General features: G+C 43.3%; 1 protein-coding gene across 7 annotated transcripts in view; it reads right to left on the bottom strand.

Moving 5' to 3' along the window:
* The window catches only part of FAM120B (family with sequence similarity 120 member B), a 408137-nt gene that overhangs the window by 350546 nt on the left and 38213 nt on the right, over window positions 1-19378 (bottom strand). For 5 of the 7 annotated variants that reach the window (XM_069769279.1, XM_069769281.1, XM_069769285.1 and 2 more), the window contains exons 5-6: window positions 12606-12778; window positions 4586-4678 (exon numbers count right to left, since the gene is read on the bottom strand). In XM_069769279.1, coding sequence (XP_069625380.1) covers window positions 4586-4678; window positions 12606-12778 — 266 coding nt within the window. The remainder of the gene's footprint in view (window positions 1-4585; window positions 4679-12605; window positions 12779-19378) is intronic. The other 2 variants (XM_069769283.1, XM_069769284.1) reach the window with 1 other exon arrangement.

The raw sequence follows: 19378 nt of genomic DNA, 5'->3' as shown, positions 1-19378 counted from the left end.
GCAATTTAAAAAAAAAAAGCCATACTCACCTTTCTTGATTGCAGCTCCCAGCGTCCGGTCCCGGCGTCTCCCCGCTCTGACTGATCAGGCAGAGGGCACCGCGCACACTATATGCGTCATCGCGCCCTCTGACCTGAACAGTCAGAGCGCAGATAGACGCCGGGAAGATGGAGCGACGCCGGGAAGATGGAGCGGCGCCCGACGGCTGGAACACGGACAGGTGAATATTACATACTTACCTGGTCCCGACGTCCGGCTCCCCCTGCCGTCCCACGGTCTTCTGTGCCGCAGCCTCTTCCTCTATCAGCGGTCACCGGCACCGCTGATTAGAGAAATGAATAGGCGGCTCCACCCCTATGGGAGGTGGAGCCGCTTATTCATTTCTCTAATGAGCGGTCCCACGTGACCGCTGAAGAGGGGAAGAAGCTGCAGCACAGAAGACCGTGGGAGGGCAGGGGGAGCACCAGGATCGCTGGGACTAGGCAAGTATACCTCAGCGCCCTCTCCCCCTCACCCGCCGACCCCACCGCTACCGTGACTCGAGTATAAGCCGAGAGGGGCACTTTCAGCCCAAAAATTTGGGCTGAAAATCTCGGCTTATACTCGAGTATATACGGTACTTTATTTTAGGACTATTAAGTCTGTCTGAGCCACTTATTACAGTTGTCCTCCACTGAACAAAGCAATGCCGCCTGTGTACTCCTGTTACCAATTGTGAACTGCATTTAGCCTACTTTTTTATTTTAGGCCTACTAAGTCTGTCTTAGCCACTAATTACAGTTGTCCTCCAATGAACAAATCAATGCCGCCTGTGTACTTCTGTTACCAATTGTGAACTGCATTTAGCCTACTTTTTTATTTTAGGCCTACTAAGTCTGTCTGAGCCACTTATTACAGTTGTCCTCCACTGAACAAAGCAATGCCGCCTGTGTACTCCTGTTAGCAATTTTGAACTGCATTTAGCCTACTTTCTTATTTGGACCTACTGTGTCAGCCACTCCTTACAGTTGTCCTCTGCTGAACAAAGCTATGCCGCCTGTGTACTCCTGTTACCAATTTTGAACTGCATTTAGCCTCCTTACTTATTTGGGCTTAGTAACTGTCTGCCCCTCATTACAGTTGTCCTCCGCTGAACAAAGCAATGCCGCCAGTTTAGTCCTATTAGCAATTATGAACTGCATTTAGCCTACTTACTTTTTGGGGCATACTAACTGTGTCAGCCTCTCATTACAGTTGTCCTACGCTGAGCAAAGCAATGGCACCTGTTTAGTCCTGTTACCAATTTAGAACTGGATTTAGACTACTTTCTTATTTGGGCCTATATCTGTGTTTCCTCCTCATCCTGCCCATTGCCCAGCCACTGCTAGATGAGTCTGCTGGTACATTGACCCAGACCACTACATTCCCCTTGCACTCTACACAGCCAGAATCTGACACTGCTGAAAGTCAGGTTCCCCTTCCCGCATACCATACCACCTTACACGGGGACAAAGAGGAAGGTGCAGATGAAAGTGCAGGTTCCTTCATCAGGTGGGGGGGGCATACTCGTTGGCACTGGCACAGGGCCCCTCATAGTATGCAAAAGTGTCTCTGGCAGTGGGAGGCATCGCCCGCCGTCAAACACACCGCCGTACTATGAGGGGCCCTGTGCCAGTGCCAACTAGTGGGCCACCCCTGCTTGCTCAGGATGGCAGCACTTGCAAAGTTGAAATACTTACCTCTCCCTGCTCCACCGCCGTGACGTATTCCGCGTTTCCTGGGCCCACGAAAATCTTGAGCCAGCCCTACCCCCCCACAACTTTAGCCAAATGAGCCCCTGTTTTCAATGCCTAACTATTATTATAAAGTAAATTAAGATTGACAACCTTAAGAAATACGAATTGATGTTTTTGGCATTAAAATGGGCACTGTAGGTGTTTTCCTGTCCTCCACTCACTGCCGACTTTGATTCCCCATTGACTTGCATTGGGTTTCGGGTTTCGGCCGACCCCCGACTTTTCGCAATAATCGGCCGATTTCACCCGATCCGACTTTTGAGAAAGTCTGGTTTCGCGAAACCCGACTCGATCCTAAAAAAGTAAAATTCGCTCAACTCTAGTAAAGAGGTTATGTACTATAGACAACCCCAGCTTAATTCAGTAGCAACAAAAAATACAACATTTTGTCTGCTCATCTCCTGAAGCAGTGTCGTTCGGTGGTGATGGTGCTGCTGCTCCTAGTGGGTGACATAACATCATGAAACAATGGATACCTAAGCTACTGCAATGCCCTGCACATGGGGTAAGCGACATAACGAATCAGAAGAATTATATTTAATTTCTAATTGGAGGTGATTGTTATTATTATTATTAATACAAGTACTGCATATTAGAGTGGGATCTTGGAGATGTGAATACCCTTGTACAGCACAATATTTGTATCTGCCTCTAGTTTCCATGGAATTTTATAAGCACCAACTTCATCTCCTACCTCAGTAATGGGAATGTCTGTCTTCACTGAATTCAGATCTTACCCAAGAAATGACAGTCAAAGATCAGTCCAGGAGATAAAAAGGATTCTCTAACATATTATTACAAAATTACTTATTTTCAGGTGTACTATTGATGTAGGTAATAAAAATTAAACTGACGGTTACACCTCACATCTCCTTCTTATAGGATGGGATAACATTATAAGACAAGAGACATGCCTTGTATCTTTATACAGATGTATACGCACACCAACTAGAGAATAGAGGAAATTTTAACTTTTGTTGTTTTATCGAAACAATTAGGTGTGAACAGGTAGTGGATATGGACACATAAAGCTACAGCCTGTCAAACCATAATCCTCAAAATTAACAGATGGTAAGAAGGTATGACATTGTGCAAACTCCAGGAACAATACTCTGAAGTCACTGAGCTTAAAAGAGGTCGGCTCAGGAGCCAGTAGCTCCAGTCTTTTGTGTAAGGGCCAGTCACTTATCTGTATACAGAGGTATGTGCACTCCCTATTTACATCTCAATAACTTTTCAACAAAATGTATATGGTGTGTGCACAAAAGGGCATGTATAGTCAATGAGCTCCCCAGACATCTGATGCCTTGTATTGTCACAATAAGCCTGCGCTACCAACACCTTTCATATTCAGGCAATGATTACACTTAAAAGAAGCCCTCATTGTATAGTTTGGAATTTACCAGATAAAATTTAGATTTCCACAAAGCTTCAAAACTAGTCCATTAAGAGTTTTTCTGCAGCGGTGTTGTTTGCCATCATACCAAACACTTACCACATTCACAGACGGGATGATTTTCTGAAGGCCACATCGACGTCAGCAAGAGGCAGTATATACTATAGGCTTTCTAGTGAACATCATTATTACACCTGGAAACTTGTAGTCACTGACCTGCTTTATATTCAGTGTGATAATCTTTTTCTTTCACCATTTTGGCCAAGGAGTTCTTCTTATACGTATGTCATAGACATATGACTAGCTTTAGTGATGTCTGTGATGACTGGCAAACACTGACTAACAGTACGGACAGCACACAAGCCATGACACCACTGATCAGAGGTTACTAGAAATCTGGAACAACATTCTACGCCAGATTAGTGGCAATTTGCATAGCATGTCAGATGACAACGTTTTTACGCCTTTGTGTATCTTGAAGGTTCTACACAATAGCAGTTGCATTTACACTGCATGATTATCCAGAACGAGCATTCTCAGGATCCCGTGTTTCTTGGAAAAGGTTCCGTGTAAAAACAAGCCGCTGATGACAATATGAACGTAGAAACGCTGGTGTGGAATGGTCAGAACAAATGATCTCTTGGCTTGCTTAAAAGATCATTTTTCTCAACACACACATTGTTCAGCTATACTCACGTCAGGTGTCGATGCCATGCCAGCAGTGTCAGCGCTGACTCTCCCGCTCCCGGGGCATTGTTGTGTCGAAAACTGATTGGCCACAGGGTTCACAAGACACAATGCCACGCAAGGCCCAGAAGAGACACTCTTGACATCAGAGGTGAGTATAGCTGTTATTAGTTTACTTAGGGGAAACATAGGGATTGAGAAGGGGTTGTCCGAGTTATGGAAACCCCCTTAAAAAGTTTTTGCACTACAGGTTAATCAGATCAGGACCCCAAGCAAAGTAAAAACAGTGTATTGTCACCTTCTGCAATGGCGCTGATTCAGTGATGTCTGCACCACTGTTCTAGGAGAGCAATGTGACTTGTTGTGACTCATACAGACTCCAGGCAATGAGCGGCCGATCTTTGGCTTCAGCTCAGCATAGTCCATCAGGGTGGACGTCTGCTCTGATCAAATAGCAGAGGCTGCAGCTGATGAGCGGCTCCGTGGGTGCAGCACCTGTGAGACACCTCTACGTCGAGGGGAGTACACACTGTTTTCTATTTATATCTAGTCCTGAATTAGCATGGAAAAGACATGGAATATCATGCCACTGGTCTATGAACAAAATATGATAATTGTGGTAAGGTGAAAAAAAAGGCTGGAGGTGTCTAAAGGCCACAAGGTGCCCTGTGTTGCTGCAAAGTTCAACATGAGGTTATAATAAATCCTATATGTGTTGTGTCTATACCTGCAGGCTACAGAGCTGCGGTGCAGATGTCCCAGGGAGGCACAAGGCTTGGGCTAGAAATGCTTCCACATCTGTCAGAGTCAGACTCTCCACCTGATGATGAGAACAGACAAAAAACACTGCTGTGAGCCAAAGCCAAGGAAAAGAAACACTCAATTGTTTTGTGGGCACCAGACAGAAGTCCTCCCAGCACAGTGAATTCATAGCTTCAGGGGAAGGTTACCTTCATGAATTGAGATAAGCATTGGCCTGTCCACACCCAAGAACACTTTGTCACTGACAATCCACTATAATGAATTCAACTAACTCAAGAGTCCGTCATGTTTCAGTTTAACCCTTTAAGGACCTGATTCACTGGTTTTAATGTTCACCTTTAGTTTTTTTTTCTCCCTTTGCTCCAAGAGCTATTTTTATATTTTTACATCTAAATATGTTGCTTTTTGGCAGGACGAGTTACAGTTTTGAATGACAACATTCATTTTATCATATAATGTAGCGAAAAATGAAAACAAATTCTGTGTGGTGAAATGCAGAAAAAAAAATGCCATTCCACCATTGTTTTCTGGGTTTTCTTTTTACTGGTTAATTGTGCAGTAAAAATGACATGGCATTATGATTCTCCAGGTTAGTACAATTTCGGCGATAACAAACTTTTAGTTTTTTATTGGTTAAAAAGTCTTGAACCTTGTAATAAAAATGTTCTTTTTGTCCCCATTTTCTGAAACCTTTATAGGGAACCTGTCATCTTGTACATGCAGCCCGAACTGTGGACAGCACAATAGAAAAGGACAAGCTGAGCAGAGTGATACCGTTAGAAAAGATTCAGAATGACTTGTACCGCATGCAGTGAAACCTGGGGTGCTTGTATCACAAGAGAAGACTGTCAATCACTGAGTAGGACCGCCCACAGGACTCATATACATGCAAGCACCAGAAATATCAAGAAATAAGATGAAGGCTTTACTGAGACTTTATAAATAAAACTGGATATTGATCTGATCAGCGCCTCCTGCTGTACAACTTTCCACCAGCAGATCAGATGCCTTTTTTAACATGACAGATTCCTTTTAACGTTTTCATTTTTCTGTTCATGGGGCAGATGAGGAGTAATTTTTTACACTCTGAGATGTAGTTTGCACTGATACCATTTTAGGGTACATATGTCATTTTGATTACACTTGACTGTATGTTTTTAAGTAATTGTGGATACCCAAATATAGCAACTCTGGCATTTCATTCAGTTTAACATACGGTTTAAAAAATGTTAACATTTTGACAGAGTGAACTTTTCCAAACACAATACCAAATACCGTATGCATGTATATATATATATATATATATATATATATATATATATATATATATACACACTAGATGGTGGCCCGATTCTAACGCATCGGGTATTCTAGAATATGCATGTCCACGCAGTATATTGCCCAGCCACGTAGTATATTGCCCAGCCACGTAGTATATTGCCCAGCCACGTAGTATATTGCCCAGCCACGTAGTATATTGTATTGCCCAGTCACGTAGTATATTGCCCAGTCACATAGTATATTGCCCAGCCACGTAGTATATTGCCCAGTCACGTAGTATATTGCCCAGCCACGTAGTATATTGTATTGCCCAGTCACGTAGTATATTGCCCAGCCACGTAGTATATTGTATTGCCCAGTCACATAGTATATTGCCCAGTCACGTAGTATATTGCCCAGTCACATAGTATATTGCCCAGCCACGTAGTATATTGCCCAGTGACATAGTATATTGCCCAGTCACGTAGTATATTGCCCAGCCACGTAGTATATTGTATTGCCCAGTCACGTAGTATATTGCCCAGTCACATAGTATATTGCCCAGCCACGTAGTATATTGCCCAGTGACGTAGTATATTGCCCAGTGACGTAGTATATTGCCCAGTCACGTAGTATATTGCCCAGTCCCATAGTATATTGCCCAGCCACGTAGTATATTGCCCAGCCACGTAGTATATTGCCCAGTGACGTAGCATATTGTCCAATGACGTAGTATATTGCCCAGCCACGTAGTATACTGCCCAGGCACGTAGTATATTGCCCAGTCACGTAGTATATTGCCCAGTCACGTATATTGCCCAGCCATGTAGTATATTGCCCAGTGACGTAGCATATTGCCCAATGACGTAGTATATTGCCCAGCCACATAGTATACAGCACAGAGCCATGTAGTATATTGCCCAGCCACGTAGTATATTGCCCAGTCACGTAGTATATTGCCCAGTCACGTAGTATATTGCCCAGTGACGTAGTATATTGCCCAGTGACGTAGTATATTGCCCAGCCACGTAGTATATTGCCCAATGACGTAGTATATTGCCCAGCCACATAGTATACAGCACAGAGCCATGTAGTATATTGCCCAGCCAAGTAGTATATTGCCCAGTCACGTAGTATATTGCCCAGTCACGTAGTATATTGCCCAGCCACGTATATTGCCCAGCCACGTAGTATATTGCCCAGTCACATAGTATATTGCCCAGTGACGTAGTACATTGCCCAGTGACGTAGTATATTGCCCAGCCACGTAGTATACAGCACAGAGCCATGTAGTATATTGCCAAGCCATGTAGTATACAGCACAGAGCCATGTAGTATATTGCCCAGCCACTAGTATACAGCACAGAGCCATGTAGTATATTGCCCAGCCACGTAGTATACTGCCCAGTCACGTAGTATATTGCCCAGCCACGTAGTATATTGCCCAGTCACGTAGTATATTGCCCAGTCACGTAGTATATTGCCCAGTCACGTAGTATATTGCCCAGTCACGTAGTATATTGCCCAGCCACGTATATTGCCCAGCCACGTAGTATATTGCCCAGCCACGTATATTTCCCAGTCACATAGTACATTGCCCAGCCACGTAGTATACAGCACAGAGCCATGTAGTATATTGCCCAGCCACGTAGTATATTGCCCAGTCACGTAGTATATTGCACAGCCACGTAGTATATTGCCCAGCCACATAGTATATTGCCCAGCCACGTAGTATATTGCCCAGTCACGTGGTATATTGCCCAGTGACTTGGTATACAGCACAGAACCACGTAGTATATTGCACAGCCACATAGTATATTGGCCAGTCACGTAGTATATTGCCCAGCCACGTATGTCACAAGTTAAAAAATAAAAAATAAACATATACCGTATATACTTGAGTATAAGCCGAGATTTTCAGCCCATTTCTGGGGGCTGAAAGTCCCCCTCTCGGCCTATACTCGAGTCATACCCGGGGTCGGCAGGGGAGGGGGAGCGGGGACTGTTTAGTTATACTTACCTACTCCTGGCGCGGTCCCTGCAGTCCCTGCTTTTTCCAGCGCTGCAGATTCTTCCTGTATTGAGCGGTCACATGGTACCGCTCATTACAGTCATGAATATGCGGCTCCACCTCTCACCTCATAGAGGTGGAGCCGCATATTCATGACTGTAATGAGCGGTTACTGTGACCGCTCAATACAGGAAGGAGATGCAGCGGTGGAAGAAGCAGGGACGTGCAGGGACCGCGCCAGGAGCAGGTAAGTAAGGGGAGCGCTGCGCGATATTTACCTGCTCCTCGTTCCGGTGCGGCTCCGTCTCCAGCGTCCTCTGGCTGTGACGCTCAGGTCAGAGGGCGCGGTGACATAGTCAGTGCGCGCCCTCTGCTGAGCGTCAGTGTCAGTGCTGGAGACGGAGCCGCACGAGGAGCAGGTAAATATTGAAAGCGCCGGCGTCCTGAGCGAAGAGGTGAGTATGTGATTTTTTTTTCTTTATTGCAGCAGCAGCATTATATGTGGCTCAGCTTTATATGGAGCATCTATGGGGCCATAATGAACGGTGCAGAGCATTATATATGGGGCACAGCTTTATATGGAGCATCTATGGGGCCATAATGAACGGTGCACAGCATTATATATGTGGCACAGCTTTATATGGAGCATCTATGGGGCAATAATGAACAGTATGGAGCATTATATGTGGCACAGCTTTATATGGGGCCATAATGAACGGTGCAGAGCATTATATGTGGCATAGCTTTATATGGAGCTTCTATGGGGCAATAATGAACAGTATGGAGCATTATATATGGCACAGCTTTATATGGGGCCATAATGAACGGTGCAGCACATTATATGTGGCATAGCTTTATACGGAGCATCTATGGGGCAATAATGAACAGTATGGAGCATGATATGTGGCACAGCTTTATATGGAGCATCTATGGGGCCATAATGAACGGTGCAGAGCATTATATGTGGCACAGCTTTATATGGAGCATCTATGGGGCAATAATGAACGGTATGGAACATCTATTTTTATTTTTGAAATTCACCGGTAGCTGCTGCATTTCCTACCCTAGGCTTATACTTGAGTCAATAAGTTTCCCCAGTTTTTTGTGGCAAAATTAGGGGGGTCGGCTTATACTCGGGTCGGCTTATACTCGAGTATATACGGTACTCACCTTCCGAGGGAGCTCTTGTAGTCATGTCGCCTGTGTGCGGTGCACTCGGCAGCTTCCGGTCCCAGGGTTAGTAGCACAGGACCCGTGTTGATGTCGCGGTCACATGACCGTGACGTCATGGCTGGTCCTTGTCGCATACCATCCTTGCCACCGGAACCTGCCGCTTGCATGGAGCGGTTACCGGAGCGTCACGAGGAGCGGGAAAGGCGGCGGAAGGTGAGTATACAATGATTTTTTATTTTTTTTATTATTTTTAACATTAGATCCTTTTACTATTGACACTGCATAGGCAGCATCAATAGTAAAAATTTGGTCACACAGGGTTAATAGCGGCGGTAACGGAGTGAGTTACCCGCGGCATAACGCGGTCCTTTACCGCTGGCATTAACCCTGTGTGAGCGGTGACTGCGGGGAGTATGGAGCGAGCGCCGGGCACTGACTGCAGGGGAGTAGAGAGGGACTAATCGGACTGTGGGCGTCTCTGATTGGTCACGGCAGCCATGACAGGCAGCTGGCGAGACCAATCAGCGACTTGGATTCCATGACAGACAGAGGCCGCGACCAATGAATATCCGGGACAGACAGACAGACGGAAGTGACCCTTAGAAAATTATATAGTAGATACATGTATATATACAGTATATATATATATATATATATATATATATATATATATATATATATATATATACAGTATATATATATATATATATATATATATATATATATATACACAGTATTTATACAGTACAGGCCAAAAGTTTGGACACACCTTCTCATTTAAAGATTTTTCTGTATTTTCATGACAATGAAAATTGTAAATTCACACTGAAGGCATCAAAACTATGAATTAACACATGGAATTATATACTTAACAAAAAAGTGTGAAACAACTGAAATTATGTCTTATATTCCGGGTTCTTCAAAGTAGCCACGTTTTGCTTTGATGACTGCTTTGCACACTCTTGGCATTCACTTGATGAGCTTCAAGAGGTAGTCATCGGGAATGGTCTTCCAACAATCTTGAAGGAGTTCCCAGAGATGCTTAGCACTTGTTGGTCCTTTTGCCTTCACTCTGCGGTCCAGCTCACCCCAAACTATCTCGATTGGGTTCAGGTCTGGTGACTGTGGAGACCAGGTCATCTGGCGTAGCACCCCATCACTCTCCTTCTTGGACAAATAGCCCTTACACAGCCTGGAGGTGTGTTTGGGGTCATTGTCCTGTTGAAAAATAAATGATGGTCCAACTAAACGCAAACCGGATGGATTAGCATGTCGCTGCAAGATGCTGTCGTAGCCATGCTGGTTCAGTATGCCTTCAATTTTGAATAAATCCCCAACAGTGTCACCAGCAAAGCACCCCCACACCATCCCACCTCCTCCTCCATGCTTCATGGTGGGAACCAAGCATGTAGAGTCCATCCGTTCACCTTTTCTGCGTCGCACAAAGACACGGTGGTTGGAACCAAAGATCTCAAATTTGGACTATCAGACCAAAGCACAGATTTACACTGGTCTAATGTCCATTCCTTCTATTCTTTAGCCCAAACAAGTCTCTTCTGCTTGTTGCCTGTCCTTAGCAGTGGTTTCCTAGCAGCTATTTTACCATGAAGGCCTGCTGCACAAAGTCTCCTCTTAACAGTTGTTGTAGAGATGTGTCTGCTGCTAGAACTCTGTGTGACATTGACCTGGTCTCTAATCTGAGGTGCTGTTAACCTGCGATTTCTGAGGCTGGTGACTCGGATAAACTTATCCTCAGAAGCAGAGGTGACTCTTGGTCTTCATTTCCTGGGGCGGTCCTCATGTGAGCCAGTTTCTTTGTAGCGCTTGATGGTTTTTGCCACTGCACTTGGAGACACTTTCAAAATTTGCTCAATTTTTCGGACTGACTGACCTTCATTTCTTAAAGTAAGAAATTTTCTTTACTTAGCTGCTTTTTTCTTCCCATAATACAAATTCTAACAGTCTATTCAGTAGGACTATCAGCTGTGTATCCACCAGAGCAAAGTACTGCAGTGCACAGGCGCTGGGCCTCTCTGACTTTTCCCGATGCCTGCGCACTGCAGTACTTTGCTCTGCCCTCAACAGGGCAGACAAAGTACGCCTGCGCCGGAGCTGCAGCGTTAAGACAAGAAGAGGACGTCATCCTATGAAGATGGGAGGCCCCGGACCGGACCGCGACGCCCATTGGATCGGACCGCCTGCCCAGGTGAGTATAATCTAACCTGTTTTTCTCATCTTTCAGGATACATCGGGGGCTTATCTACAGCATTACAGAATGCTGTAGATAAGCTCCTGATGACGGTGGGCTTAGCTCACCTTCGATTTTGGGGGTGACAGGTTCCCTTTAAGAAGGATGATGGACATTTTTAAGTATGTTACAGGTTTCAAGCAATATGGGAATGAAAAAGGATCTCTAGGCTGCTGAAAAGAGCCAAATAGTGCCATGCCTTGGACAAGATGTGAAAATATTAGATATTTTATGAAAACATAAGCATGATCACTGTATGTGAATATATTTGTGGCTAATACAGAGCATAGAAGAGTTAGTGCAGATAAAGGCATAATGTGGAAGGTTTCTGCCAGATCTATTCATTGGATTAAGAGAGCAGCTGCTAAAATGCAATTACAAAGCAGCAAATAGGTATTTGAAGCTGCTGGTGCCTCTGGAGTATTGTGAACCTATGTAGGATCCTCCAGAGGATTGTAGTTGTGCATAAACCTATTGTTCGGCCACCCCTAAACAGTACTCACAAGCAAATATGTTGCAGTGGGTTCAGACATACATGGAGACTAATTTTAAAACTGTCCTGTTTACTGATGAGTGCCATTCAACCCTGGATAGTCCAGATTGATGGAGTAGTGGATGTTTGGTGAATGGATACCATGTCGCAACGAGGCTATGATGTCAGCAATGAGGTGGTGGAGTCATGTTTGGCTGAAATCATGGAGATAGAACTGGTAGGCCTCATTAGGGTCCCTGTAGGTGTGAAAATTACCTAGGCAAAGTATATAGAGATAATGACTGACCACTTTCTTAAATGGCATAAAAGGAGATAAACTCATGGTGTGGCCACCATTCTCCCCTTACCTAAAACCTATTGAGAACCTCTGAAGCATCATCAAGCAAATGATCTATGGGGGAGGGAAGAAGTTCATCAAAACAGCAGGTTTGGGAGGCTATTTTCAAAAACATTCAAGCAGAAACTCTACCAAAACTCTCAAGCTCAATGGATGCAAGAATTGTGAAGGTGATATCAAAGAAAAGGTCATGTGTTAACATGTAACATGGCCTGTTAAGATGTTTCTGATTGAAAAAAGCTTTTGATTTCAGTAAATGTGACCTCTTCATGCAGAAAATTCTACAAATGACCATTTTCAGTTCTTTACAACCAATAAAATGTTTGGAGACTCTGCTCTGCATAATAATTTGGAACACGGTGTACACATAGAACTGTTGGCTGAGTTTTGTGAAGAGTGGGGATCCCATAAACACTATACAGCTAGCCAATAACAAATGTTACATACAAAATGTTGACATTACCTGAACTGTCAAATATATCAGCAGGCAACAGGTTGCAGCAAGCTGGCTGTCCAAGCTCCTCAGTCCCTCTGTCCATCTCTCCACATGGAAGCATGCCATACATGTATAGAATCTCTGTCTCTGAATGTCAGGGTTCTTAGAAAGCCAGAGATCCCTAGCAGTCGGAGTGCCACCTACACATGTAAGAGAAATGCTCAGCTTGCAGTATGTACACAAAATACATTTGCCTTAGCAGAGTCAATATCATCTAAAACACAGAAAAAAATTGCTCAATCTCTGTTAATCTACAAAGTACATGATCATAAATATGCCTGTTTATGAGAGTTTAATGACGGCAAAAGAAAGGTCAATGATACAAGCAAAACTTAGAAAAACAAACTCTTAAGCACAGGGAAATATTACCACACAAAAGTTAATAATACCATACATATGGACATTTCACGTAGAATGTATGCGCTGTGAATGCTGGCGGGAACTGTCAAGAGCTCAATGGCTGTGTCCTAAGCATGCTAAATGCCTTCCTAACAATTCAGTCCCATACCTGCTGGCAATCTGACCCTGCCTTTCAGAAAGGTTGAAATAGGTGTTTATTTATTTCGGTGTCTGAAATACCTGGTGTCAGTTTGGTTTCATTCATGAGGCAGGCTCGGGCCGCATGTCTGCCCACAACAGTGAACTTCTGCAAAGCTTATGCTTTTAAGGAATGTGGGATACATTGTTGAAGCTATGAGGCTTTACACTGGTGGAAACCAAACATGGGGAAACATAAAAGATCAATTTTGACACTGACTATATGACAGAGGATTGTTTTTGAGGTATGGGATACTAGTAATTACCTGTAATTGTAAATATTTAGAAATTACCCAAATGACAAGAAAACTATTCACAAATGTTTGACATTGATGTGTAAAATCCATGCACTAATGGCCGAAAGTGTTGGCACCCTTGATATTGTTCCAGAAAATGAAGTATTTCTCACAGAAAATTATTGCAATTACACACGTTTTGTTATACATGAGTTTATTTCCTTTGTGTATATTGGAACAACACAAAAAAACAGAGGAAAAAATGCAAATTGGACATAATATCACACAAAAATGGGCCAGACAAAAATGTTGGCACCATCAACTTTATATTTGGTTGCACACCTTTTGGAATAAATACAGTTAGGCCCATATATATTTGGACTGAGACAACATTTTTCTAGTTTTGGTTATAGACATTACCACAATGAATTTTTTCAACAAAACAATTCAGATGCAGTTGAAGTTCAGACTTTCAGCTTTCATTTGAGGGTAGCCACATTAAAATTGGATGAAGGGTTTAGGAGTTTCAGCTCCTTAACATGTGCCACCCTGTTTTTAAAGGGACCAAAAGTAATAGGACATTTGACTTCAAGGCTATTTCATGGACAGGTGTGGGCAATCCCTTCGTTATGTCATTCTCAATTAAGCTGATAAAAGGCCTGGAGTAGATTTGAGGTGTGGTGTTTGCATTTGGAAGGTTTTGCTGTGAAGTAAACATGCGGTCAAAGGAGCTCTCCATGCAGGTGAAACAAGCCATCCTTAAGCTGCAAAAACAGAAAAAACCATCCGAGAAATTGCTACAATATTAGGAGTGGCAAAATCTACAGTTTGGTACATCCTGAGAAAGAAAGAAAGCACTGGTGAACTCATCAATGCAAAAAGACCTGGGCACCCACGGAAGACAACAGTGGTGGATGATCGCAGAATAATCTCCATGGTGAAGAGAAACCCCTTCACAACAGCCAACCAAGTGAACAACACTCTCCAGGAGGTAGGCGTATCAATATCCAAATCTACCATAAAGAGAAGACTGCATGAAAGTAAATACAGAGGGTTCACCGCACGGTGAAAGCCACTCATAAGCATCAAGAATAAAAAGGCTAGACTGGACTTTGCTAAAAAAACATCTAAAAAAGCCAGCACAGTTCTGGAAGAACATTCTTTGGACAGATGAAACCAAGATCAACCTCTACCAGAATGATGGAAAGAGAAAAGTATGGCGAAGGCGTGGTACAGCTCATGATCTAAAGCATACCACATCATCTGTAAAACACGGTGGAGGCAGAGTGATGGCTTGGGCATGCATGGCTGCCAGTGGCACTGGGTCACTAGTGTTTATTGAAGATGTGGCACAGGACAGAAGCAGCCGAATGAATTCTGAGGTATTCAGAGACATACTGTGTGCTCAGATCCAGCCAAATGCAGCCAAACTGATTGGTCGTTGTTTCATACTACAGATGGACAATGACCCAAAACATAAAGCCAAAGCAACCCAGGAGTTTATTAAGGCAAAGAAGTGGAATATTCTTGAATGGCCAAGTCAGTCATCTGATCTCAACCCAATTGAGCATGCATTTCACTTGTTAAAGACTAAACTTCAGACAGAAAGGCCCACAAACAAACAGCAACTGAAAACCACCGCAGTGAAGGCCTGGCAGAGCATCAAAAAGGAGGAAACACAGCGTCTGGTGATGTCCATGAGTCCAAGACTTCAAGCAGTCATTGCCAACAAAGGGTTTTCAACAAAGTACTAAAAATGAACATTTTATTTAAAATTATTGAATCTGTTCAATTACTTTTGGCCCCTTTAAAAACAGGGTGGCACATGTTAAGGAGCTGAAACTCCTAAACCCTTCATCCAATTTTAATGTGGATACACTCAAATGAAAGCTGAAAGTCTGACCTTCAACTGCATCTGAATTGTTTTGTTTAAAATTCATTGTGGTAATGTCTATAACCAAAATTAGAAAAATGTTGTCTCTGTCCAAATATATGTGGACCTAACTGTAACTGCAACTGCAATCAATTGCTTCCTATAACCATCACAACAAGCTTCTTACACCTCAACTGGAATTTGGACCACTCTTCTATTGAAAACTGCTCCAGGTGTCTCATATTTGAAGGTGCCTTCTCCAACATAATATCGCTCCACAGGTGTTCAATGGGATTTAGATTAGGACTCATTGTTGGCCACTTCAGTACTGTCCAGCAGTTTGTTTCTATTTATTTCTGGGTGGTTCTTGAAATATGCATGGGGTCATTGTCCTGTTGGAAGACCCATGACCAAGGAAGCAAACTCTGGTTTCTGACACTGGGCACTACATTGCGACCCAAAATTCTTTGGTAATTTTCAGATTTCATGATGCCTTGCACACAGTCATGGCTCCCAGTGTCAGAGGCAGAAAAACGACACTAAAACATCTTTGACCTTCCACCATATTTGACCATTGGTAATGTGTTCTTTTCTTTGTAAGCCTCATTCTGTTTTCAGTAACCAGTATAATAATGTGCTTTACCAAAAAGCTCTATCTAGGTCTCAATTGCCCAAAAGACACTTCCCAGAAGGATTCTGGCTTACTCACGTACATTTTGGCAATCTGCAGTCTAGCTTTTTATGTCTTTGTGTCAGCAGTGGGGTCTTCCTTGGTCTCCTGCCATGGCGTTTCATTTCACTCAAATGTCAACTGATAGTTCGCGCTGACACTGATGCACACTGAGCCTGCATGACAGCTTGAATGTCTTTGGAACTTGATTGGGGCTATTTATCCACCATCCGGACAATCCTGCTTGGCAACCAACCATTCAGCAATTTTTCTCTACCATCCACATCCAGCGAGATTAGCTACAGTACCATGGATTGTAAACTTTTTGATTATGTTGCGCACAGTGGACAAAAGAACATTAAGATCTCTAGAGATGGACTTGCAACCTTAAGATTGCTAAAATGCTTCAACAATTATGGTTCTCCATGCTTAGTGTGGCACTCACAGACACACAATGAAAAGACTGAGTCAATATCTCCCTTTTTTATCTGGTTTCAGATGTGATTTTCATATTGCCTTCACCTGTTACTTGCCACAGATGAGTATGAATAAACATCACATGCTTGAAACAAAATAGTTTACCGACAATTTTGGATAGGTATTAAACATTTTGTTTGGCCTATTTTGGTGGTTTTATGTGAAATTATGTCCAATTTGACATTTTTGTTTCTTTTTCTGTTGTTCAAATACACACAAGGAAGTGATTGATTGCAGTTGTCTATTCCAAAGGGTGTGCAACCAAATATGTTTTATGTGAAATTATGTCCAATTAGCATTTTTTTCCTCCATTTTATTGTGTGGTTTCAATACAAGAAAGAAAATAAACTTGCTTATAACAAAATATGTGTAATTGCAATATTTTTCTAGGAGAAATACTTCATTTCCTGGAACAATTTCAAGGGTATCAACACTTTTGGCCATGACTATACACCTAATGTGCCTAATGCTATGTATTTATCTAAAACATACAATGATCTATCTGGCCCCATATTATAGAGCCTTATATTTCTTTTCTAAATCAATTTACTTAAACTAATGAATCCTGTCGTGTGCAGAGTGCCATCAACATTACAGGTACTACTATCACTGTACAATAACATAGGCTGTTTTGCCTACTGGAAATTACTTTTTGCTTGCAATATGTTACCCTTACACAGGTCAGCATTGTTAGATGACAGACCTGCTTTAAGGGGGCTGTCTGACATAGAAAAAATATTTTCAAGAGGTTGTTCACTTCTCGAACAACCTGTTCTTATATACTGTATTCCCCAGTGTAAAATATAAAATACTACCCTTCCACACCAAAGCCGTACCTGCGATGTAGGTGTCGGATCTCTCAGCACTTGCATGACATTTTTATGCCACATTAATGCTGCAGCCAATCAGTAGCCGCTAATGGACCGCTTCGCTCACACTTCTATAGCACATCTGAATTTCATCCAAGGTAGGTGTGAGCGCTGATTGGCTGCAGTGCTCACATTGCATAACAATGTCATGTGACTACCTGGGAGACCAGATGCAGACATAGCTGAAATGGCGCCAGAGTGGAAGCCGAGTATAAGTATATAATAATCTTTATTTTTTTATATAGCGCTAACATATTCCACACCGCGTTACATTTTGCACACATTATCATCACTGTCCCCGATGGGGCTCACAATCTAAATTCCCTATCAGTATGTCTTTGTAATGTGGGAGGAAACCGGAGTGCCCGGAGGAAACCCACGCAAACACGGAGAGAACATACAAACTCTTTGCAGATGTTGTCCTTGGTGGGGTTTGAACCCAGGACTCCAGCGCTGCAAGGCTGCTGTGCTAACCACTGCGCCACCGTGCCGCCCAAAGGGGTTCTACAACATTTCAGAAAGAGTTGTCCAAGTATTGGCTAGCTAATTCAAAGCATGGATAAGCTAAAAATAAAAACGGATCCAGTGTAGGCCACTCTGGAGGTCTTTGATGGCATCAGAAGCCATATCTGCTCCATTCTGTACGCAGAGCACATCTGTAGCCAGTGTTTGGCTGCAGCAATCAGTTGACTAGAAGAGTGTGTGCTCAGATGTTTCCCCGATGACATGCTCTTCTTGTCACCTGACTGCAGCTGCCAATCCTCTGACTTTCGAATGGAGCAGAGATGGTACAGACATCTATGGGCCTGCCTGCACTGGATACATTGGTGTCATGGATATTTACTTTTTTACTGCTTTAATATTTTATTAAATATGCCTTATTATTCAGTAATTATTACAATACCCCATGTTTATTTAGTTAAAGGAGTTGTGCACCTCTTTTTATGTTAGAAAGTGACAGCTCTGCTGCTCACTTCTATATTTATGGGCTCCATTTAGCCCACCCCATCACTGATTGACAGATTAATGCCTTCACACAGTGTATCATAGGTAGAAAGCTGTCAATCAACAGCTGATGAGACAACCCAGAGCTTGTAAATCTCCAGCAATGGCTAATGCTGGTTCAGCTAAAGATCCTAGCGAGAATCCAACATCTCAATTACTGCTTACTAGTGTTGAGCATTCCGATACCGCAAGTATCGGGTATCGGCCGATACTTGCGGTATCGGAATTCCGATACTGAGATCCGATACTTTTGTGATATCGGGTATCGGTATCGGATCAATAGGGATGTGTAAAATAAAGAATTAAAATAAAAAATATTGATATGCTCACCTATCCGGCGGCCCCTGTAAATCACGCTGCTAACCGGCCGGCTTCTTTGTTTAAAATGAGCGCCTTCAGGACCTGCGAATGACGTCGCGGCTTCTGATTGGTCGCGTGCCACCCATGTGACCGGCACGCGACCAATCAGAAGCCGCGACGTCATTCTCATTCACAAAACTCCTAATTCTAGGAATTAAGGACCTGCGAATGACGTCGCGGCTTCTGATTGGTCGCGTGCCGGTCACATGGGCGGCACGCGACCAATCAGAAGCCGCGACGTCATTCGCAGGTCCTGAAGGCGCTCATTTTAAACAAAGAAGCCGGCCGGTTACCAGCGTGATGTCCAGGGGCCGCCGGAGAGGTGAGCATATCAATATTTTTTATTTTAATTCTTTATTTTACACATCCCTATGGATCCCAGGGCCTGAAGGAGAGTTTCCTCTCCTTCAGACCCTGGGAACCATGAGAATACCTTCCGATACTTGATGTCCCATTGACTTGTATTGGTATCGGATATCGGTATCGGCGATATCCGATATTTTTCGGGTATCGGCCGATACTATCCGATACCGATCCTTTCAAGTATCGGACGGTATCGCTCAACACTACTGCTTACACAAGAGAAGAGCCTGATCTGATATCAGTGGATTGAAAAGAGGCAATGGAAACTGAAATCAGAACATACCGTATTTTTCGGACTATAAGACACACTTTTTCCCTCCAAAAATTTGGAGGACAATAGGGGGTGCGTC

Source organism: Ranitomeya imitator, chromosome 5 (genome assembly GCF_032444005.1).
Source record: "Ranitomeya imitator isolate aRanImi1 chromosome 5, aRanImi1.pri, whole genome shotgun sequence".
Lineage (NCBI taxonomy): Eukaryota > Metazoa > Chordata > Amphibia > Anura > Dendrobatidae > Ranitomeya > Ranitomeya imitator.
This window is presented reverse-complemented; position numbering and strand designations above follow the sequence as displayed.